We start from the raw sequence: 24,526 nt of genomic DNA, 5'->3' as shown, positions 1-24,526 counted from the left end.
AACTTAAAGTTAAGTCTTTCAGGAGAAACAAAATGTTTCCTTTTGTTGAACCCTTTGGGAACCTTTTGTTGAACCTTATGAGAATCTTGTTTGGTTTCAAATGGCTTTTTAAACATCCAGGCATGGTGGTGCACAACTGTATTCCCAGAGACTTGCCTGTTGTGTCAGAGAGTTGGGAGATTAAAGCAGGAAGATCACAAATTTGAGGCCAGCCTCTGTAACTTAGTGAGATCCTGTTTCAAAAAAATAAAAGAGTTGGGGGTGTGGCTTGGATGATAGAGAGCCTCTGGGTTTAATCCTTAGTATCAAAAACAAAACAGAAACCCCAGTATTAATAATAATAATTGGCTCATTTATGTAATCTACTATGCTACACATGGAAGGAACAACCAGGACATCTGGGACAATTTTTACTTCTCTAGCTGTTATTTTGTATTCTGAGGTCATACATTATGTCCATTTCAAATTATGTAGATATGTTTTAGTATATAGAACAAGAAAATACAATTTGTAAAGTATCTTTGTAATATTCCAATTTGTGATCTATTTAAGATATAAAAATTTAAGTCTCTTATTTCCTGAAATAAGACTCCATTTGTTATACAAATTTAAGTCTTTACTGGCAAAATGGAATATTCAGTTGTTGAAATGATTTTCCAAGGAAGAAGTTTTAGAAAAAATTAGAGTTGAGAAATAGGATTGAGCTTTGGAACAAATTGATATAGAAAGTAAGTGGGGTTTGAAAATTCAGGGATGGCAAAATGAAAGGATAACATAAAGAGAATTGAAAATTGAAGGAATAATTTTTATAGGGAACTTATATAAGAAATTATATTGGTAGAATATACAAAAAGATGATTTTTTAAAATGTAGGGTGATTTGTATTTAATACCTGAAATTAATTTTGACAAGTTTTAGGTGATCAAGCATTGAACAATTAAATAAAGTTTTTTTTTCTTTTTTTCTTCCCTTCTTTTTTTTTTTTTCCCCTTTGGTACAGGGGATTGAACCCAGGGCCTTGTGCATGCGAGGCAAGCACTCTACCAACTGAGCTAAAATCCCCAGCCCAAGTTTTTGTTTTTTTAAATCTGGTTTTTCTTAAACGTAGAAACAGTACTTGTAATTGGAGCTTCTAATTTTTTTAAGTAGATGATAACTCATGATAAATTGTTTTATAATTTCAAATGTAAGGAATTTTGCAACTTGTATCTATAATATAAATGAAGACTTGTCTAATCTAAAGTGATAGTTTGCTATTCTATAAATATGCATATTTGAAGTTTTTTATTAATACAATTGACATTTGAATACTAATTATGTGAATAGGCTTTGTAGGAGATAGGCAGGTTACAAATTTTTCCATCTAATGGGTAATTTAAAACATTTATCTTTGTCCTTTTAAATATAGAAAAGAGAAGGATTATTTATATACTTTAGTTTATAGCTGGAATGAAAAATACAATTATTCCTTTGTCATAGATTTCTTAGTGGGAGCCTTTAATGGTCTGACATCTGATAATGTAACCATTTCTTATACTCTTTTTATTTATAAAAGATGGCATGTTTTCAGGACTTGTTTAGGAATTTTATTTACTCTCCAGAATGGTTGCAAGCAAAATTTTGTTTTTTTTCTTTTTTGGCAGAGGTTACGCACAGAAAATAGACTTTTAAAACAGCGCATTGAAACGTTAGAAAAAGTGAGTAACTATTATGAATTTCTGTTGAATGCTTTTAGGATTTTTCCATATATTTAAGAAATTCTCAAAAAATTTGGCACATGTGTCTCTTAAGTTGTGTTATTGACTGTTAACTTGCCTAGCTTACTGTTTAGCCACGTAGCTAGTTATTAATAAAAATTGATGGGTACAAGTTCCTGACCTTTCATATTAAGGTTTTAACGTGGGTAATTATTGGATTAATATTGATGTCATTTGTTTTCTTTCTGTGTAACCTCTAAAAAATACCTTCTTCTAGAATCTAATTGGGAATTCATTCTTATAACAACTTTTTAAAGATGATTCAAATGTTGTCCTGGCTTCCTCATAGACTGTCAAGTGAGGCAATAATTCATTTAAGGTCTAGGATTATTTTACATTTACATTACTTTTACATTTAGTCAAAATGATTAAAATTCTTATCCCTTTGTATTCTTTATATAAAAATTCACTCTGATATTGATTTTCAGTAAAAGAGAGTTGTGTGTAAACTTTAGTTAAAATTATTTTGATATCTACTCATTGCCTCTTCTCTGTTTCATAATAATTGGCAGATGTGGAAATTTTGCATAATTTTTGTATTGTGCTTTTGATGAATCTTTTGTAGTTGTGTTTCTGATACTGTAAGAATTAATGGAGTCATCAAAGCATAGTGTAGGAATTTTGCTTTATTAAAAGAAAAACACTATTTGAATTCACAGAATTTTTTGTTGCTCCCTTTAAAAAACTAGAGGCAAGAGTAACTAGGTTTAAAAATGTTCCTTATTATATTGTCAAGTATCTTTAAAGTCTTCCTGAAAGTTTATAGATAAATATCTAAGAAATAAAAAACTAGGAAAGGGATAATTTGCAGTGTTTGTCTTTCTTTCTTTCTTTCTTGTTTTTAAAGTTTTTTTTTTTTTTGGTTGTAGATGGACACAAGACATTTATCTATGTATCTATCTATCTATTTATCTATCTATCTATCTATCTATTTAGTGGTGCTGAGGATTGAACCCCGTGCCTCACACGTGCTAAGCAAGCGCTCTACCACTGAGTGACAACCCCAGTCGTTATATATATAGTAGTTGGACACAATACCTTTATTTTTTAAAATTTATTTTTATGTGGTGCTGAGGATCGAACCCAGTGCCTTGCACATGCTAGGCGAGTGCTCTACCGCTGAGCCCAGCCCCAGCCCCCTTTCGTTTTTTTTCTTTAATTCTTTTTTTAAAAAACCTTTATTTTATTTATTTATTTTGATGTGATGCTGAGGATGGAACACAGGGCCTCGCACTTGCTAGGTGAGTGCTCTACCACTGAGCTACAACCCCAGCCCCTGTCTTTCATTTTTAAAGAAAAGATGATTTCATATTAAATATCAGTGTACAAGGATAGGAAGTTTATTACATGTCTGTCTATTGTATAATAATTGCAGATACTTTATGTTACGTAAAATATAGCATCTCTGTATGTCTCTCATTGTATTAGAGTTGCTTTGAGGCTATTTCTACTTTTTGGTGATGCCACATGAATGTTGAACTCAATTGTTTTTTTCCTCCTCCTCAATTCCCTAAACCTGGTTTAGAGTAAGACAATTTCCTAGGTGAATTTTTGTCTTTGGAGTCAGTCATTTTCAGAGAAAGCGTTCTTATCTTGTTAAACCGTTTAAGAGCGATAAAGATGCTGTAGGAAATTATTAAGTTTGGATTTTATTTCTAGAGAATTAAGTAACTTTTTTACTGGCTTAAATGACCTAGATGTATCAACACTTAGAATTCTATAAATACTTATGTATCAGTTCAATTCTGTAACCAAAAAGTTTACTTGCTCATTATTACTAGTGTTTATTAAATTGAGCTGATTGACTTCATTTGTCTTATTTTCTTTACTTTATTTCTTTGGATGTTACTATGGCACGAATTGCTGTCACACTTTATATGTAGAATTGCTTACTCAAATTCCTTCTCCCTTTCATGTATGTAGTTTGATAATATGACTAAAATTAAAGATGTAAAAAGGTAAGCTTTCAAGAGAAGATATTTACTTGCCCAAGTAATGAAAAACCACTTGGAATTTGTGTTTATTTTTCTTTTTGGAAAAACATGGTTTTTTGTAGTCTTTGTTTTGATGTATTTTTAAGAATAAAAACATATTCAGTTAAAAAAGTTTTAAATTTTTAGGTGTCCTTTTTAATTAACAATGAAAAGCAGTTGGAATTTGAGTACCTTTGTTTCTTCTTATTCCTAATTTTATCACTTTTATTTTCTTTCTCTTATATTTCTATCTGAATTTTTCCTTTTGTAGGAAAGTGCTTCCTTGGCAGATAGATTGATACAGGTATAGTTTTTTTTGTCTGTTTTGTTTTTTTTTTAAAGCATTTTCTCTAACTCTACTTCTAAGAAGAGTCCTAAACTCAGAAATTTATATTCTAATGCATGCAATTTTACATGCATTTTCCTAGAAATAATTTTTGGGTGGTATATGGGTATAAATTTAATTTTTAATAACTTATCTAGTACACTCAAATAGGCACCTTTTGCACGTTATAAAGCTAACCTTATTTTTTAAAGTATTCTTTGTTACAAATGGCAATCAGTGGATTCTGTGAAATTAACTGCTATTTGTTGAAAATTTTAGTTCTGCATGTACAACTCAGTAATATTGCATGAATTTTTATTGACTGAAAGAATTGTTCTTAAGATTGTCAATTAATTTTTCATTTAGTTTCCAAAAATTTTCTGGAGCAATAATAAGCTGCTAGTTAATAATTAACTAGGCTGTTCTATTCTGAGGTGATTCTTTTTTTAACATGTGAAAGTAAATAACTAAACCTCACAAAGGCAGTCTTTCTTGAATCTGTCCTAAATTGCTTTACACACAAAAAAATTATGTCCTAAGGGACAAGTGACAAGAGCCCAGGAGGCTGAGGAAAACTACCTCATAAAACGGGAGTTGGCCACCATCAAACAGCAGAGTGATGAGGCCAGTGCTAAGCTGGAGCAAGCTGAAAATACCATCAGGAAGCTCCAGCACCAACAACAATGGGTAAGGAGTCTGGTAGTGCCTTGTATCGCCTTTCTCATCCCTTTCCCTTTAAACCAAAACAAAATTTTTTGAAGCACAACTTCTGTGCTCTTGTTTTAAATAATTTTTTTTAACTTTAATTGAAGTCTTAAATTATTCCATTTTATGTTCTGTAATATTTGGGGTCTTACTGTGGCCTAAAGACTCCTTGTTCTAGCCCCTCCCCCCAGTTTTGTTAGAAATAGTTAATAATGTCTTTCCTTACATTTCAAATCATAAAAAATAACCAGTGTATTTCAGATCTGCTTTTTAGGTTTTATAAATCTGTTTGACCATAGGTAATCCTGACTGCAGCTAGATTTTATTCATTGAGCAAATGTAGTATTAGTCACATAGAGAATAAATGTAATCATCTTATTTTGAGTTTTGAGAATGTGTTAGTTTAGATTTTATGATATTCTGTAGCTTGGACTTCCTACATCAAGACATTGAATTATGAGTTAAGGTATATGCCTGAATGTTTTCAAACGGAGAAAAGTAGTGAAGATGAAAAAAAGTAACCCTTTAAAATTCATGTTAACTAACTAGGATTCTTGATAACAATTTTTCATTCCAAGATTCAGATTAGGATTATCTTAATCAAAAATATGAAGATTCAAAAGAAAAGCCAACTCTCTATCTTTGAAAAGATATTCTTATTTTAGTTTTCTTTTGGCAATTAGAAACTAGAACTCTACAAGTGTAGGGCAAATGGAATGACTACAAAGTTAGACATTACTTTTATTTAGTAAAATGAAGAAACAGCATCCTCATTTGGATACAAAAGTCAGAAAAAATCATTGAAAAGAGCCATAAACACATGTTTCTTCTATTATGTTATTGAAGATGGCTAATAAAAATGAGAGTGACAAAATAGTAACTCAGAAAACTAGAACTCAGCTTTTTATTCTGCCTTCATATAAAATGTCAGTAATATCAAAGCATGAAGCTAGAATTGTTGAATCATGTTGGGATTTAAACTGACATGAATTATCAGTACAATATCATTTGTTTAGAAGGAAAGATAAGTATTTTTTTTTCCTTTGGTGCTGGGGATTGAACCCAGGGCCTTGTGCGTGCAAGGCAAGCACTCTACCAACTGAGCTATATCCCCAGCCCTGAAAGATAAGTATTATGCTTGTATTTAGCATAAACTACTGTCTCAATATGTTAGAATCATGAATTAAGTTTTTTGCTTTGTTTCCAGTTATTGAAACCTTATAGGTAGATGTGTATAAAAAGAATATAAGATTGTTTTATAATGAAAAAGTTAACTGAGCAAGCAAAAATTACAAGAGTGTACTGAGACTTTTACAAAGTGTAATGAAAGGAATCTCTTCGAGTTCCTTTTGAAGGACAAAATAGACCTGCTTGGTGGGGCCAAAATAAAGATGAACTAGATTTCTATTTTGATTGTTTTCATTTTTTCCCTCACCAAGAGGATAATTAAATGGAAATAAACTATAAAATGGAAGTATAAAGCAGTAATGTGCAGAGTAAATGAAAAATAGTGATAGCCTTGTTAAATTTCCAATTTTTAAGTTGCATATTTTAGATATTAAAATGACTTGTGGAATAATTATCTTTTTAAAAAATGTCTTTTTTAGTTGTAGATGGACACAGTACCTTTATTTTGTTTATTTAGTTTGTTTATGTGGTGCTGGGGATTGAACACAGTGCCTCATGCATGCTAGGCAAGTGCTCTACCACTAAGCCCACAACCCCAGCCCCTGTTGTTATTATGTTTAAATGAGTTTTAGAAAATAAAAGGTACTATAGGCATCAAGGTGGACAAATACATTTCTTACAGAAAATAATCAAGGTTAAATATCTGAAAAAAGTGTCCAGGGTCTTTGATGATGCTTCATGAAAAAATTTCTAGAGCATCTGTCGTCAAAAGCCATTGTATGTGCATGTCATAACAGAGTAATATACTTGTAATAAATAAAAACTGGATCACAAATACAGTTTTACAAGTTATTTGATGGACTTTCTCATGACTATGTTTTTTGTCAAGGTAGAGAAATTAAAATAAAAGTAGCTGGTGTTAATAGGGGATTATATTAAGAGACTATTGGGGCTGGGGCTGGGGCTCAGTGGTAGAGCAATTACCTCACATGTGTGAGGGACTGGGTCCAATTCTCAGCACCACATATAAACAAATGAAATAGACTATTGATGTTTAAAGGTCTTTGTGTCTTAAACTTACACAGGATGCATTTTGTATTTAAATCTTCACATGCAGTTTTTATACATGAACTATTTAAAAATGGAACTAATATGTTAGATGATAAATCAAGATTCAAAATCTGTTTAATATCTACTTAGAATGAGAAGATAAAAGATTGTTTCCCCCCAAATATATAGCCTTGTCCATTAGGTTTAAAATTCAAAGGTGTATTTTACCAATGCCTTATGGAACAAAGATGTTGATATTTTAATTGACAAGAAATCAGAAATGAACCAGTAATAATGTAATGTAGCTATGACTTTAGACTCAAATCCTAAGTGCAGTCTTCTTAGAAGCAAAACAATCCTAAGTATTCTAAGTAGCTTGAAGAAGATTTGTAGTGTTGTATCTAGTTTGAATACCAAAACTTATGTGATCATTTACACACTATTCTTGTGGCTAGTGTATGAAAGACAGGGGGAGCCCTGGATTTTTTTTAGGCTTCAGTAAAGAAGTTTTTAGAAGAACATTATACATAAGTCATTTTTCAATATTTTAAAAGAAATCTATGCAAAATTATATATGGCTTCAGAAGGCATGATGAATATAAGATCCCAAGACACAATATCTTATCCATTGGAATTTTGACAGATGAAATAGTTGCTTTACAAAGTAGTGACTGTACCATGAGTACCTATTGATAAATGTACTGATTACAGTCTTCCAGTATAACTTTATGAATTCTTGAACTCCCACAATAAGGATTTCAAATCTGTATGGTAGTAGACAGTTATATTTCAAATCTGCATACAGATTTGAAATATAACTGTCTACTACCATCACCAATCTGCATTTACTATTTTCTGCATACAGATTTGAAATATAACTGTCTACTACCATCACTCACCACTGACAAATGGAAGCATTTTATATGATGTAAAGAATTTTAGATTTCATATACAGCACTAAATTTTAGTCATTTTTCTGTTTAATCTTGGACACTCAAGAATGCAGTTTTGTTTTGTATTAGAAATGTTTAGGTCTAGACTATCTCAGGTCTCTCATTTTTAAGATGACCTTTAGTAGAGCATAATTTACATATTATGAAATTCATCAAGTTTATAATTTGATGTGTTTGAAATGTGTATGTTTGTATAACCCCTACCACAATCAAAATAAAGAATATTTCCATAACTATCAAAATTTCCTTTGTGTGTCTTCAAAAGCCACTGTATGTACATGTCATAACAGAGTAACACCCATCCCAGTGACCTGTCTTCTCTCACCAAAGTTTTACCTTTTCTTAAAATCCACATATAAAATGTGAGACTTGTATGTCTTTTTCTTTTACTTTAGCATATCCATTTACTATTTTCTTTTCTTTTTGATGATTTTTTAAATTGTGACAAACATATACAACATAAAATTATCATTTAAGTTTATAATTCAGTGGCATTAGCACATTTACAGTGTTGGTAACCGCTATTTCTAGACCTTGAAATCACTCCACATAAGCTCTATACCCATTAAATAATAATTCCTCTTTTTCCTAGTATCTGATAATCTCTATTCTGCTTTCTATCTCTGTGAATATACTCAATCTGTGTAACTTAAATGAGTGGAATTATGCAATATTTGCCCTTTTGTGTCTAGCTTATTTTGATTAACATTAATATTTTCTATATGTTGTAGCATATATAAAAATTTATTATTTTTATGTCTGAGTAATGTTCCATTGTATGTATATAGCAATTTTGTTCATTCATTTGTTCATCATTTATATTGTTTCTACTTTTTGGCTATTGACAAAATGCTGTTATGAATATTGGTGTATAACTATCTGAGTGCCTGCTTTTAATTCTTTTGTGTATATACCTAGATATGGGTTTACTAGATCATATATATAATACCATGTTTAAGTTTTTGAGGAAGCACCAAACTGTTTTCTATGGTGGCTGTACCATTTTACATTGTCATTAGCAATATCAAAAAGGTTCCAATCTCCACATCCTTCTCAACTCTTGGTATTTTGTTTTTGTTCTTAATAATAGCCTTCTTAGTAGATATGAGGTAGTATTTCATTATTATTCAGATCTTACTTAAAATTGAAAGTTCTTTCAATGCAAAGACCATACCAAATGTACATTTAAATGAGTTACTTTTTGACCCAGATTTTATGATAGCCCCCCCGTTTTTCTCCAAATACAAGCAGAAGCCAATTGGATGGTCATGAGAACGAAAACAATCTTGACTGCCATTTTATTTGTTAATTTGTTGTTAAGATATCAAGTTCAGTTTGTGTAAACATTTTGTATTTTGCTCAGTCTTATAAGATGTGGACATCTTATAATGGAGTGAATATTAATCTATCCATTTGAAAACCAATGGGCAAAATATTATCTTTAAGTGCAGAGGGGATAATAATAACCAAGGAAAATGAAGCCTGCTATTGCATAGAGTGTTCTGGTGTGAAAGACACATTTAAACAAATTAATATGATTTCAATGGTGATAAAGTCTTCGACAAAAAAGAAATCAGGAGCAAGGTAGGACAGTTATGGTGTGCTTCCCTGAGGAAGAAACATTTGGCCAAAGACTGAATGATATAAAGAAGAAAAGCATTTGACAATATGAATTTCTCAGCTTCCATACAGAAAACATGGCTGTGTGTATAGGTGTTGATCAAGGAATAAGTTTAGGGTATTTGGGGAACAGCAAAATGTATTCTTATAAACCCTAGGGAAACCAACTAAAATTTCTTGTGAAGAAAAGATATGTAGATAAGTAGAAAGTAGTAGAGACAAAATAGAGTAATTAAAAAAATCATTTATGTGCTAGCAATTCAGTTTCTCGTTGTGTACCCAAAAGAATGAATTGCTGGTACTCAAACAAATATGTGAACACACATTTGGAGCAGTATTATTTATAAAAAAGAAGTAGACAAGTCAGAAGTCCATTAATGGATGAATGAATAAGCAAATTATCATATATACATACAGAAGAATATTATTCAACTATAAAAAGGAATAAAGTTGTAATACTTGCTATAATGTGAATGAGTTTCCAAAACCTTAAATTAAGTGAAAGAAGCCAGATACAGAAGTTCATATATTCTGTGATTATGCTGTAGGAAATATTCAGGGTTGATAAATCCATATAGAACAGAATACAAATTGGTGATTACTAGTAGATTGGGGTCCAGTGAGAAGCTGCTTAATTAGGTAAAGGATATCACTGTGAAATGATGGGAATAATTTGAAACCAGATAGAGTTGGTGGTTGCACACATTTTTTTAAAAAATATTTATTTATTTATTTTTTAGTTTTCGGCGGACACAACATCTTTGTTTGTATGTGGTGCTGAGGATCGAACCCGGGCCGCACGCACGCCAGGCGAGCGCGCTACCGCTTGAGCCACATCCCTAGCCCCTGCACACGTTTTTAAAAAAAATTTAATTTGTTATATGTGACAACAGAATGCATTACAATTCATATTACACATACAGAGCACAATTTTTCATATCTCTGGTTGTACACAAAGTAGAGTCATATCCTTCATGTCTTCATACATGTACTTAGGGTAATGATAACTATCGCATTCCACTGTCTTTCCTACCACTGTGCCCCCTCCCTTCTGCTCCCTCACCCTTTCCCTTTTGCCCTACCTAGAGTTCATTTAATCCTCCCATCCCTCCCACCCCCCGCAGCATATTATGAATCAGTATCCTTAAATCAGATAAATCATTCTGCATTTAGTTTTTTGGAGATTGGCTAGTTTCACTTAGCATTATATTCTCCAGCTTCATCCATTTACCTGCAAATACCATGGTTTTATAATTCTCTTTTAATGCTGAATTCCACATGTTTTCTTCATCCATTCATCTACTGAAGGGCATCTAGGTTGGTTCCATAGTTTAGCTATTGTGAATAGGGTTACATAACATTTTTAAAAATATGTTTAGTTGTAGATGGACCTAACACCTTTATTTAATTTATTTATTTATTATGTGGTGCTGAGGATCAAACCCAGTGCCTCACATGTGCTAGGCAAGTGCTCTACCACGGAGCTACAACCCCAGCTCCTTACAACATTTTGAATGTACTTAATGTCATTGAATTATTAATTTTAAAATGGTTATTTGAATTTTTCCTCAACATATTACCCCAAAAAGGCTAAAGAAATGAAGGAAAAGATGCAAAGATTCACATTTAATCTTTTGATTGCAATAGAAGACATCCTTATGCAAACACATAAAATTCTAATTCAGGAACCCTTTGGTGATAGTTGGGGTAGGACTAGAAGTAAGTAATCTGGCTTGTGGAAGGAGACTGGGAAGATAGGAGACTCCCTCAGGGCCGAGTATGGGCTGTGTTAATCAGAGTTTTGGTTTACTTTGAGACTAAAGGGAGGGGGGGATGCAATATGAAGTAAAGCAGATTAGGTCAGAAGTGGCAGCTAGAGAAGTGAGTTCTAACAGAGCTGTAGTCCCACAGCAAGAAGATTAAGAGATAGAGGAGACAAGGATTTGGAGTATCAGGAGTTCAGTGGACTAATGGGAGAGAACATCTAGGGCAAGTGGTAAATATGGGGCTATTACCCACAGCCATGATTTTATATGATTTTTGGATATAATATTTGGATAGGCCAGCTCTTAGTAATGTGCCAGAGTAGAGCTGACATATAATTCTTTATGTTCCCCTATTTAGGAATAAGGTTGGTGCATTATTCATCTTTCTGATACTAGACATCATGACTGGAGTGTATGGCAGAGGAGGCCCTGTTCACCTCATGGCAGCCAGGAAACAAAAAGATAGGAAGGGTCAGTGTTCCAGTATTCCTACAAGGCCCCACTAAAGTTTCTACTGCCTTCCGATAGTACTACAGATTGAGATCCAGTCCTTCAACACATGGGCCTTTTTCTAAGGGACATTCAAGATCCAAACCAAAGTAGTTAATTTTGGAAATCCAGTGAATACAAGCCTATACATGGAAGTGAGGTGGTCTTAGTTGTAAGGTTAGGAATGACAGGCCAATCACATTACTGTTTGGTTATTGGAAATGTATATAGCTTGATAACTGAGAGTGACTCTCCCCTACTTTCACAGTAGGGGAGATCCATCCAAAGCAGTGCGTCCTAGCAATTTTATAATATTGATTGATTGTATTAGGAAAGGGAATAAGTCTTGAACCAATCATCTAAGTTTCTACCTTAAAAAACTAGACATTTAAGAGCTAATTTAATCAGAAGCAAGCAAAGTTACCAATAATACTAAAAATGAAATTGAAAAGGACACAATACAAGAAAAATCCATGAAACCAGAAGTTGGTTCTTTGAAATGATCAATAAAATTTATAAATCTCTGTCCATACTAATTAAACAATAACCAGTGTCCGCAATGACACTTAACTTTTTACAGATGAAGCCTAGTTGCTTTAACTCATATTCTGAATTTGTCTGATTCCTTTCTCCTAGTGTCATTGTATTTCTTATAGATTAGATTCAGTTAAACATTTAGATGATAATATTGTGAATTTCATTTTAAGTCAGGAAACACATAAATTGTGCCAGCTATAAATGATGATGAATATTATTACCAAGCCAGATTTGATTACCTTAGACCCTCCTTTGTAAAGGTGTGGTTCATCTTTACAACTACTGAGTAGTCTATTGGAAGTACTTTTGTACCAAATAAATACAGTTGTACCTTGATATCTTTGGGGGAATTGGTTCTAGGAACCCTTATGCACACCTAAATATGTGAAGGCTTAAGTTTCTTATATAAAATAGCATAGTATTTGCATGGAACCTATGCATACATCCTGTGTATCTTAAATCATCTCTAGATTATTTATAATGACTAATACAATGTAAATGCTATTAAAATGGTTGTTATACTGTATTATTAAGAGAGTAATGACAAGAAAAAAGACTCATACATGTACCGTTCAGATGCACATTTCTCCCCCATCCTTGGTTGGTTGGATCCATAGATGCAGAACTCACTCTCATTGTATCCATCCACATTTTACCTAATGATTTAAGCATTCATTGATGGTTGTATTGAATCAGTTATTATATATTGAATGTCCCAAATGGAGATTTTCATATTCTTTCGTTTCTTCTATATTTATTAGCTAGTTTTCCTTTAAAAAAAAAAAAAAAGACATCCCCCCAACCTCCCACTTGCTCACTGTAGATCCTTTATCACTCAAAGTTCATGGACTTTAGTAACTTCAGTATTTCACATCACTTTTAATTGTTTTGATACTTTTGATATAGTTATATGCCATAGTTATTTTATAATAATATATTAAACTTTTGAGTAGCAGTTTTTAGAAGATAAGGTTTATTTTTAACTCATTTTGGGCATTGACATTCTTTGAAAAAAATGTTTCTGCAGTATACAGTTGTAGAATGATTACTTTTAAAGGCCATTGTTTTTATTTTACACTAGTCCTTGGACATTTTTAACCTGATATTGTTGGTTTTACAAAAAAAAGCCAGACACTGGGGTTGTGCAGCAGTAGAGCACTCGTCTAGCATGTTCGAGGTCCTGAGTTCAATCCTCAGCACCACATGAAAATAAATAAAATAAAGCTATTGTATCCAACTACAACTAAAAAAATAAATAAATATTAAAGAAAAATGAAGCTGGGCGCAGTGGCACATACCTGTAATCCCAGCAGGAGGATCATGAGTTCAAAGCCAGCCTCAGCAACTTAACAAGGCTCTGAGCAATTTAGCAAGACCCTGTCTCTAAGTAAAAAGGGCTGGGAATGTGACTCAGTGGTTAAATGCCCCCGGGTTCACTTTAAAAAAAAAAGTTAGAACCAGGCACAGTGGTGCACACCTGTAATCCCACTTTCTCCGGAGACTGTAGAAGGAGGATCACAAATTTAGGGCTACCCTGGGCAACTTGGCAAGGTCATGTCTCAAAAAATGAAAGGGCTAAAGGTAGAACTCAGAAGTAAAGCACTCCTAAATTCAATCCCTCCGCCACACACATGAGTTGAGTTAATATTATTATTGAATGAGTATACTAAATAAATATTAAATGAAGCCTGATACAATGACACATGCCTGTAATCCCAGTGGCTCAGGAGCCTGAGACAAGAGGATCACGAATTCAAAGCCAGCCTCAGCAAAAGCTGAGCAACTCAGTGAGACATCTCTAAATAAAATGCAAAATAGGGCTGGGGATGTGGCTCTGTGGTCGAGTATCCCTGAGTTCATTCCCTGGTACCAAAAAATATATTTTATACACACACATATATAAAATGAATCATAAGATTAAGCTTAGCATGAAGATTAAACTGTACATTTAGATATTTTACACGTTCCATGTCTGTTTTTGCAGAACTCTTAGAAGTAACATTGCTCCGATCATAGTTCATGCAATTACTTATCTGATCTTTTTTCTTTTAAGTGTGGTGGAGCACAGATGTCTTCATGTTGAACTTTTCCCAGTGAGACCAACCGTCTTTGAGTGTAGCTTGATCTGTTTAAAAGCTTTGTGCCCTACACATGGCTGCATATCATTCAAGTATCCTGATTAAGCAATTTTGTCCAGTTGCTCTTGGCTCAGATCAACGTAAACAAGGAAGAATTTAGCAGCTAGCTAAGCTGCTGATTGCTGAAATAACTGCTTTTTGAAGTTCTTGAGATCTTTACCAGGAAATACTTAAGGGGAGCAAGAGAAGTTTTCTTCTGACCTTTCCTCTTTTTTATAATTCTCAAGAGAATTTGCAGGAATTATACAGTGCTTCTAAGAACAGTGGATTTGATGTGAGGTTTATAAACTGATCTTACCTCAATTAAACACATGAACAAACGTTAATAAAAATACCTGTCATTGGAAGCTGGGAATTCTTCCTGATAATTTATTTGGAAAAACTTATTTGCTCAGCAGTACTGAGGAATTGCCCCATACCTCATTTACCTAGTGTTTTTTTTTCTTTATGAGTATGAAAGGTAGATGATAAAAGTCTTTTAAAAATCCAAGATAGATAGATGACTTGCACATTTAATTTGGTAAACTTTTTGTTGTTGTGGATTGAGCTTATGCTTAACACTAAGCTATAAGCCCAGCCTCCAGGTAAACTGTTGAGCTTTTTGTCAGTATCCCTATAAATCTGGACTTTTTTTAAAAACCAAAAGTAATTTTGACCTAAATTTAGTCTAAAGATTAAATGCTTTATATTTATGCATAATCTTATTTTCCTTTAAGCCTTAATAACAAATGAGGAATCACTTTAATGGGAATGATTGTTTTTTTTTTAGCATCTTCTTCATTAACAACCAGAGAAAAACTTTTTTTAAAAAATTAGTGCGTAATAGTGGAATTCATTTTTACATATTTGTACATGCACGCAATATAATTTGGTCCATTTTGTTCCCATGTACCTCTTCTTTCCCTCCCTTCAGAAATAAACTTTCATCCTAAAAGATATATATAATTTGCAGATGTTGGGAGCAAATCATATAAAAATGATAAATTTCTAAATAAATGCAAATCTAATTTGTAGCAAATCTTTAAATAGTTACATCTGTATTGCTTCGTTGTTAAAAATGCTATTTAGAATATGTGGTAGTGAAGATTATGAACATCTTTTGGGGGGTCTTTTGTTGAGGGAAAGCAAAATATAGTTTTATTTTATATTTTTCTGCTGTGATTTCATGCAACAGAAACATATTCTGGAGTACTTTACTTTTATATAATGATGTCTTTTTCCAAAATGCTTTTGGATGTGATAGTACAGATGTACTTACTGTTTTCCATTAAAAACATAGCATAGCATGCCATTTTTTTTTAAAGTGGGCCAAAGTTGCTAAATGGACATCAGAATAAAAACTAGTTTAGCTCTTACTTACTCTTACCCAATGTAAATCATATAGGATTTTTGTTGTTGTAAACCAAAATCTGACTTACTAGTCTATTCAAAAATATCATTTGCTTACCTACTATGAAAAGCACTATTTGGAGTAATACAAACTGTCCCTGGCATTGCTTAGATAGTATGTAGTATATATACCTTTTAAAAATTAATTGTACTACTTTTTTAAGGGGGAGAGAGAGAGAGAGAGAGAGGGAGGGAGAGAGAGAGAGAGAGAGAGAGAGAGAGAGGGAATTTTAATATTTATTTTTTAGTTATCCGCAGACGCAATATCTTTGTTTGTGTGTGGTGCTGAGGATCGAACCCGGGCCGCATGCATGCCAGGGGAGCGCGCTACCACTTGAGCCACATCCCCAGCCCCAATTGTACTACTTTTTAATTAGAGTTCTGATAAATGTTACAGAAGAATACAGAGTTCTATGAAATGTTTGGATTCCTGTAAAGGGTATATTATATAAATGTTATGTTTTGATATTAGCTAGGAATGTAATGTGTAAGTAAATCAGGCAATATTTGGTATGTTTTATAGACAGTTCTTTCTCATTTGGATTTAGTCATTTAGTAATACTGGTTGAGCATCCTTAATTTAAAAATGTGAAACCCAAAATATTCTGAAGTCTGAAATTTTTTTTTTTTTTACTGTGGAGTCTGCAAAAATTCTCAAATCTGAAAGACTTCGAAATTTGAAACACCTAAGCTTTTCAGATAAGGGTTACTCAATTTATGGGAAGTTCAAGGAATACTCAATTTGTCCAAAGAAACTTTCCTAGATACAAATGTTTACTTTTTACTATATTAATCATGAATCCTTCAGACATTGAATCTGAGAATTTTCTTTAAAACACAAGCAAAAAAAAAAAGACTACTAAGGACTTTGTAACTTACCTTCACCTTTGTAACTTTTGCAACACCAGAAAAGTGCATGAAATTGAAAAGCAGACCAGAACTTACCCTTCTGTCAGTTGCACTTGATTGGGATGGGATTGCTCTTATCCCAGAAAACATGAAGAGATGTGTTGGCAGAAGTTGATGTAAGTGTAGGGGATTCCACTTTTTGTTTTGTTTGTTTTTTTTGTCTTAATTTTTGACAATATTGGGGACTGAACCCAGGGACATAATTATGCATGATGGGCAAGTATTCTACTGCTGATTTACATCTTCAGATCTTTTTAAAATTTTTATTTTTGAGACAGGGTCTCGTTAAGTTGGTTAATTGGCCTCCAACTTGAGATCCTCCTGCCTTAGCATCCCAAGTAGCTAGGACTATAGGTTTGTGCCACTGTGCCAGCTACTTATAGACTTTTTAAAATATATGGCCATTTGATATCAGTTATCATGATTATAGCAGTTGTCATTTGGTAAAACAAATTATATATATATCTGTCCAAGTTATTAATTTCAATATGAAATATCTCTGAGGAATATTTTATTACAAGGACATTATATGAAACCTAGGTGCTTAGTTTTTTTAAAAAAAAAACAAGCTTAGATTTCTTATTATATCACTAATCCTTAGAAGGATGTGTATTTTCATTTAACACATGGTTAGGTTAGGAACATGGGCTTTGTAATTCATGTTCTCAGTTAACAGCACTGCCAATTACTGTTTAACCTTTTGAGTCTTGTTACTTTCCTTATTAGTAAAGTGGCAGTTGTAGTTAAGGTTAAATGAGAATATAAAGTCCTTAGCATGTGCCTAGCTCATAGTAAGTACTCTGTTTGTTAGCTGCTATCACCAGTGTTATTTATTAGTCATAAACAATAAAATATGTTACAAAACATTTTGTGCAGAATAGAAAATTGAAACCGTAATGGCTGACTTCAGGCCATGTATAGTCCAAGAGTCATCTTTTTTACCTTGTCTTTTTGATGTGAATTCTGCCATTCATTGGCTTTATGTCTTTAGACTAGTTATTTAACCTTTCTGTGCTACATTTTGTCCTGTGTGTAACAGAGGTAATTATAATAGAGGGCTGCTGTTGATTCTTAAGTACTTGAATTGATGTTCTAGAACAATGCTTGGCACATAGTAAGTGCTCAATAAAAGCTATTTTTAGAATTAATATTAACATTATTCAGTTATCAGTGTGCTCAGCTAATTACACAGACTGCTAATGATAGAACCAAATTTATACAAGAGCAAAAACTGACATGGTAAAAATTTCTTTAAAAATATTTATTTTTTAGTTGGACACAGTACCTTTATTTCATTTATTTTTATGTGGTGCTGAGGATTGAACCCAGGGCCTCACATGTGCTAGCAAGTACTCTACCACTGAGCCTCAGCCCCAGCCCAGCCCAGCCCGACATGGTAAAATTTATAATAGATTAAACATTGACAGAAATGTCATCCTCCTGATCAAATTTAGATGTGCAAAAATTTGAACAGGGAAAATTGTATATAGTAGAAATAATGTAGAACTTCAGATGCAGAAGTTCTAATGGGTCAGTTGTGAAATGAAATAAACAAAACTTCTAATCAATAAATTTAAACTCATTTAAAAATGTTTACCTGTTAAGAATTGGTCCTGGGGCTGAGGTTGTGGCTCAGCAGTAGAGTGCTCCTCTATCACATGCGAGGCCTGGGTTTAATCCTCAGCACAATATAAAAATAAATAAATAAAGGTATTGTGCCCAACTACAACTAAAAAATAAATAAATATTAAAAAAGAATTGGTCTTACTGAAAATGGGTATGGATTCAATGGACAGGGCTAATTGCTGAGTGAAAAAAAATGATAGTGAAATGAAATTGATTTAAAGGAGTTAGATTCACTTTAAATGTTAAAGAAAGTACACTAGTACTTGTATACTTTTCACTAATGTTTTTGTATTAATAAAGCATGGAATTAAAATTTCCTCAGGCTCGAAACACTAAGGGAAGTAAGAGTTTAAGTGGTTGATAGTGTTAAGAATCATAGAAGGTAAAAGCTGAATAAAAGAGAAGAACTTGTCATTGGGTCTTGATATTGTTAATGGGGTCTTGATATTGTTACTGAACAGAAGTTTTATCAAGAGAGAACAACTAAACGATTACATTGGGTAGAGTAACAAATGGGAAATACAAAAAGAGAAATAACAAATGAAACTATGGAATTTAGAACTTATCCCTTAAACAGTAGAGGACAATCACAAACTTTTTGATTGAAGGAAGAATGTGATTGAAAGTGCTATTTAGGGAACTCTGGTGCCAGCATTTACAGTGGATTGCTGGAGGATAAAAATGGCAATACAGAGACTAATTATTGGGCTGGGGATGTGGCTCAAGCGGTAGCATGCTCACCTGGCATGCGCAGGGCGCTGGGTTTGATCCTCAGCACCACATAAAATAAAATAAAGATGTTGTGTCCACCGAAAACTAAAAAATAAATATTAAAAAAATTCTCTCTCTTTAAAAAAAAAAACAGACTAATTATTAGGGCAGTGGTGGGAAATGAAGAAGAAGGAATGACAGGGAAGCATTCTAGAACAGAAAATCTTGTGTTCTGTGTAGCCAAATAAGAGATTTTAGGCTAATGGCAAATAGAGAAATCAAGGAAAGAAATTGGTTTGTGGAAGATGATGATAACTTTTCAATGAAGTTTTATTTGGTAGCACATTTGTATGGAAACGAATAGCAGTCAGTTAGAAACTAGAGCTGCTGTGAATTCTCATACTTGGTGTTAGAGAATCAATGTGGACTTTATATAAGGTAACTGATCATAAGAATAGTCGGGGATTAAAGAAGTACCTTATGAAGAAGTTTTTTAACTTGGGGTATATGAAAGCTTCAGGGAGGTCAGGAATTATATACAGAACTTTATGAATATTATATTTTTGTTTTGGAAAAGTGAGTTTTGTATTATTGCCAAGAGTCTGTGACACAAGGGGTAAAAATCACTGCTAGAAAAAGTAAACCAGGTAACTAAATATGAAGACAAGACTAAATACCAAAAACAGAGAACCAAAATAAAACTAGGATTGAAAGTTGCAGAAAATGACAACAGAGGGAAAGATAGAAGTAGTAAACCAGACATTAAAAAAAAAAAAACTGAAACGGTATAGGTTGATGTTTTATTTTTTCTGATGCCAGAAATACTCCATATTCCTTAGATCCTGTATAATTTGCAGTATATTAGTTGATCATCATCATGATGACCTAGGAATTAAGAATTATCTTCCATAGACCTATCAGTAGTAAAAAAGAAAATCGCATAACACATTTAGAATGATTTTCATCCAGAAGTATAAAGTAATGTTTTGCTATATAAAAAGCATAAGGTATGTATTATACAGAGTTACATGTTATCAGAACTTAGCTCTGTAAATTTTACTGATAAAAATTTGTTCCCTACATTACTGTAGTTTTGGTACTTGGTTGAAATAATTGGTTTATGTCAGATGAAGCATTCTATTCTCCTGTGGGCCATTTGACTTTGAATGTTTTCTTGGGGATCTTCTACTAGCCAGATGGGGGCAGACAAACCTGGACTACAGTATCAGGGCTTTAGGTTAAAGGCAGACAATTCTGGTAGTGCTCGTAAAATAATTATGATCTCATTAAAAAAATTATGGCACTATTTGGATGAGGTTATTCCAAAGGAGTGATTTTTCCCATTTGATGAGGTAAGTATTAGCTAATGTGGTCTACCTGTTGCAGATGTGCTTCCTGAAAAGTATTTTAATCAAAATACTCCTAGCATCACAATTACTAGAGAGGTAATACATAACTCATGGAATTAAAAAGTTTCTATTTGGACATCTTTTTTTAGTAACTGGGGCAAGAGATACCAAGTATTTTAATTAAGAATTTAATCTTTTGAGGCAGGATATTGCTATGTTGCTCAAGCTAGTCTTGAACTTGAGTACTCAAGCAACCTTCCTGCCTTAGCTGCCTCCCAAGGAGCTGGGACTATAGACGTTTGCCCAGCCATTAATCATTTTTAATAATTTTAATTTAACATCCATTTTGATCCTAATATGTTAAGGAGTTAAACATTTTTTTCTTTAGTCATGCCAGTTCATTAGATTGTTTTCTCTTTTTTGAAATTCTAAGTTGCCACTCTTCTTTCAATTATATGAATTAAGTGTGAAATGATAGACAAGTTATTTTAGAAAGGTTTTTGTTTGTTTGTTTTATGCTAGGGATTGAACCAAGGACACTTTACCCCTGGGCTACATACATCCCCCAGCCCTTTTTGTTTTTCATTTTGAGATATTCTGTGTTGCTGAGACTGTCCTCAAACTTGGGATTCTCCTGTCTCAGCCTTCCAAGTTGCACAGTGTGCCACTGTGCCTGGCTAGGAGGCTTTTTATAATGAAGATTTAGATATATTTTTGTTTTTGTGCGAAAGTTTTTGTATCGGAACTTATTTGGAAAGAATTTCTTAAGTGACTTCCTTGATTCACATTATAGCATAGAAAAGGAAATGGAAAGGTTTCATGCTTCTTTGATTGATTTCTTTGTGTTTTCAATGATCATTTCCATTTTTATCCATTTTTATTTCTGTTAGAGTAAAATAGAGTTTTCGGTAAATGTGTACTTCTATCATTTGTAGCAGTGCTGTCTAATAGCAATATGTAAGCCACATGTGTAATTTAAAATTTTCTAGTAGTCACATTACAGGGAGTAAAAATAGGTAAAATTAACATTTTTACTCAATAGATATAAAGTATTATTTTAATATATGATCTGTGTAAAAATTATTGAGTTGAAAAAAAATTTTTTTTAATTATTGAGTTGTCTTCTTCTTTCTTTCTTTTTTTTTTTTTTTTTTTTGGTGTTGTGCTAGGGATTGAACCCAGGGCCTTGTGCATGCTAAGTGGACACTCTACTACCAAGCTTTATCTGCAGTCCTTATTTCATATTAAGACTTTGAAATTCAGTTTGTATTTTATACTTTCAACTTATTTCAATTTGGATTAGCCATATTTCAAGTGCTCAGTAACCGTATGTGGCCAGTGACTACTATATTGTACAGATGAGGTCTGTAGAGTCAAAACATATTCTTAGTATCTGGATACTAAAATGAAATGATGAATGGAAAGAAAATTAATTGTATTTGGTGAATATAATAACTAGTTACCAAAACCCCAAAATATGATTATCTTTAAAGACAGTAGAACTGGGCTTTTTTACTCATTGAGACATTAAGTGGAGAAAATAGCTGGGAATATTGAGTAGATGTAACTTTTACTGTTTGGTTGCCCTTAATACCTGAATTATGGAATTGTATTATTTTTTTACTGTGTATACATCTCCATGCTTCCATGAAATTTCAGTATGTGTTTGTAACCTTTAGCATAAATGCAGTTCCAACTACAATGAAGATTTTGTGCTACAGCTGGAGAAGGAATTGGTCCAAGCCCGACTGAGTGAAGCTGAGTCTCAATGTGCACTAAAGGAGATGCAGGATAAAGTCCTGGATATAGAAAAGGTAAGAAATTACACAAATGCTGTTCACCCCTAAATTAGAGGGGAGATGTGGTAGGTATTTATTAAGTATTATTGAGTAATTAAAATTAAACTTGGTAATTTTACAATGTTAGAAAGTTAGAACAAAGAAGAAATATTTTAAAGATTGCCAGCTCTTCTTTGTTGCTACCATACTAATCCAGGCCTTAAAATTAAGGACAAAAATGAAAATTAGAGCTCTTTTAGAAGAAAACAACCAGGATAATGTTCATAGAAAGAATATTTAAATGTTGAAGAAGAAAAACTTAGGTAACAGAAAGGAAGTGTCCTCAAATATTGCAATATCTATATGTAGAAGAGACAGAATAGGACTAGTTCATAGAAATTTCAGAGAAAAGTTCCTCTGAGTGTAATATTTAGAACCAAGCTAGAACAAGTCACCTCAGGATATATGGGAAATTCCCCTTATCCTGAGTGGTGCTTATTTATAGGTACTCACTTACTTCTTCTCCAGTATATCAAAGAATGTCAAGACCTAGTAGATAAGTAGAGTTAATAGAAAAAATTACAGGTTTTTTATAACTCAGATTTGAGCAACTGTGCTCTAGATCACAAACTGAATCTTTTTTTTTTCTCATCTATAAAATCATTGATGTTGAGTTCATTCTTTTTTGCTCTTAGGTATTTATTTATTTATTTATTTTAGTTGTAGACACACACAATATATTTATTTATTTTTATGTGGTGCTGAGGATCGAATCCAGGGCCTCACACATGCGAGGCAGATACTCTTCCACAGAGCTTCAGCCCCAGCCCAGTCCCTAGGTATTGTTGAATCAAGAAGGCTTATAGAAAATCAACATAACAGCCTGAGTTGTTCTTAACTATTTCTTTTTTTTTTAAGATGTTGATGAACCTTTTGTTTTTTTATTCATTTATTTATATGCAGTGCTGAGAATCAAACCCAGTGCCTCACATATGCTAGGCAAGTGCTCTACCACTGAACCACAACTCCAGCCCCTTAACTATTTTTTAAAGAACTAGAACAGGTGTAACTAGAATCAGAAGTGGAATAATTTTGCTAGAAATCTGCTTGCTGTTTGTATATTATCTGGAAAATGTATTCTTTAATTTTTTTTTTGTGTGTGTGTATATGTGAAAAAAGCAAGCAACAATGCTGAAAGAAATACCTAACATAATATTTGGTTTCTAATCTAGGAATATTCAGGGCTCTATGGTTTAGATAAGAATCTAAGTCTTACATTTGGAAAGACTAAGTATTTGGTAGAAAGAAGTGTATTTGGGTCCAGTTAAAAAATCGGTTTCTTAGATGGTGAAATGAGATGGACATCATTACCCTAGGTACATGTATGAAGACATGAATGATGTGACTCTACTTTGTGTACAACCAGAGACATGAAAAACTGTGCTCTATATGTGTACTATGAATTGAAATGCATTCTGCTGTCATGTATAACAAATTAGAATAAATAAATAATTTTTTTAAAATGGGTTTATTGCCAAGGGGAATGGCATGTACCTGTAGTCCCAGCTACTTGGGAGGCTGAAGTAGGAGTATCCCTTGAGCCTAGGAGTTCAAGGCCAGCCGGGGAAACATAGTGAGGCCTTGTATGATTTCTTAAGTGGCTGTGTTGATATTCACGTTTTAGAGTAGAAAGTAAGTTAGAAGTTTGCATTATGGTTAACTTCATTGTACAACATTTTCTTTCTCTGCTTCCAGTAATCTTTTTAAAAAAATTTTTTTCCTTTTTTTATTTGTTTCTTACATACATGACAATAGTGGAGTGCATTACATTCATGATTATCCATTCACAGCACAATTTTTTGTAACTCTGTATGTTCACGCCAAATTATGCCATTATACATGAGCTCTCATTTTTTTTTTTGTGTACAATTCTTAATACACCTTTATACCATTCCAGTAATCTTTTTAATGCATATACATTAGTATATCCTGATCTTCAGTTTAGAGAATGTTTAAAATCCATCATAAAAATGTGCATAATTTGTGAAAGTACTTTATTCTATAATCCCTGTGGGCTGAAATCTTTGTGACCTCCATAAAATATTTTAGAGATAGAAAATGTCATAGAACCAGGCCTTGAAATCTCAACAGTATCTTAGTTTATCTAGGGAACTTTCTCTAGGGCTGTTTTTGGATCTCCTGTTAGCTCAGTATTAAACTGCTCTGGAAAGTTATCAGGTGGGTCCTTTAGTATGGCAGGAGATTGATTTAAGTCTTGTATCCATCAAGCAAATATTTAGGTCATCTTGGTATTAATTTCTTG

The 24,526-nt window shown here is 32.8% G+C and overlaps 1 protein-coding gene across 1 annotated transcript in view; it reads left to right on the top strand.

The window, feature by feature from the left end:
* Positions 1–24,526, top strand: part of Evi5 (ecotropic viral integration site 5) — a 210,497-nt gene that overhangs the window by 109,121 nt on the left and 76,850 nt on the right. Inside the window, exons 11-14 of the mRNA XM_026403112.2 lie at positions 1,644–1,697; positions 4,002–4,034; positions 4,596–4,742; positions 22,105–22,239. Coding sequence (XP_026258897.1) covers positions 1,644–1,697; positions 4,002–4,034; positions 4,596–4,742; positions 22,105–22,239 — 369 coding nt within the window. The remainder of the gene's footprint in view (positions 1–1,643; positions 1,698–4,001; positions 4,035–4,595; positions 4,743–22,104; positions 22,240–24,526) is intronic.

The sequence above is a fragment of the Urocitellus parryii genome, chromosome 11, assembly GCF_045843805.1.
Source record: "Urocitellus parryii isolate mUroPar1 chromosome 11, mUroPar1.hap1, whole genome shotgun sequence".
Lineage (NCBI taxonomy): Eukaryota > Metazoa > Chordata > Mammalia > Rodentia > Sciuridae > Urocitellus > Urocitellus parryii.
This window is presented reverse-complemented; position numbering and strand designations above follow the sequence as displayed.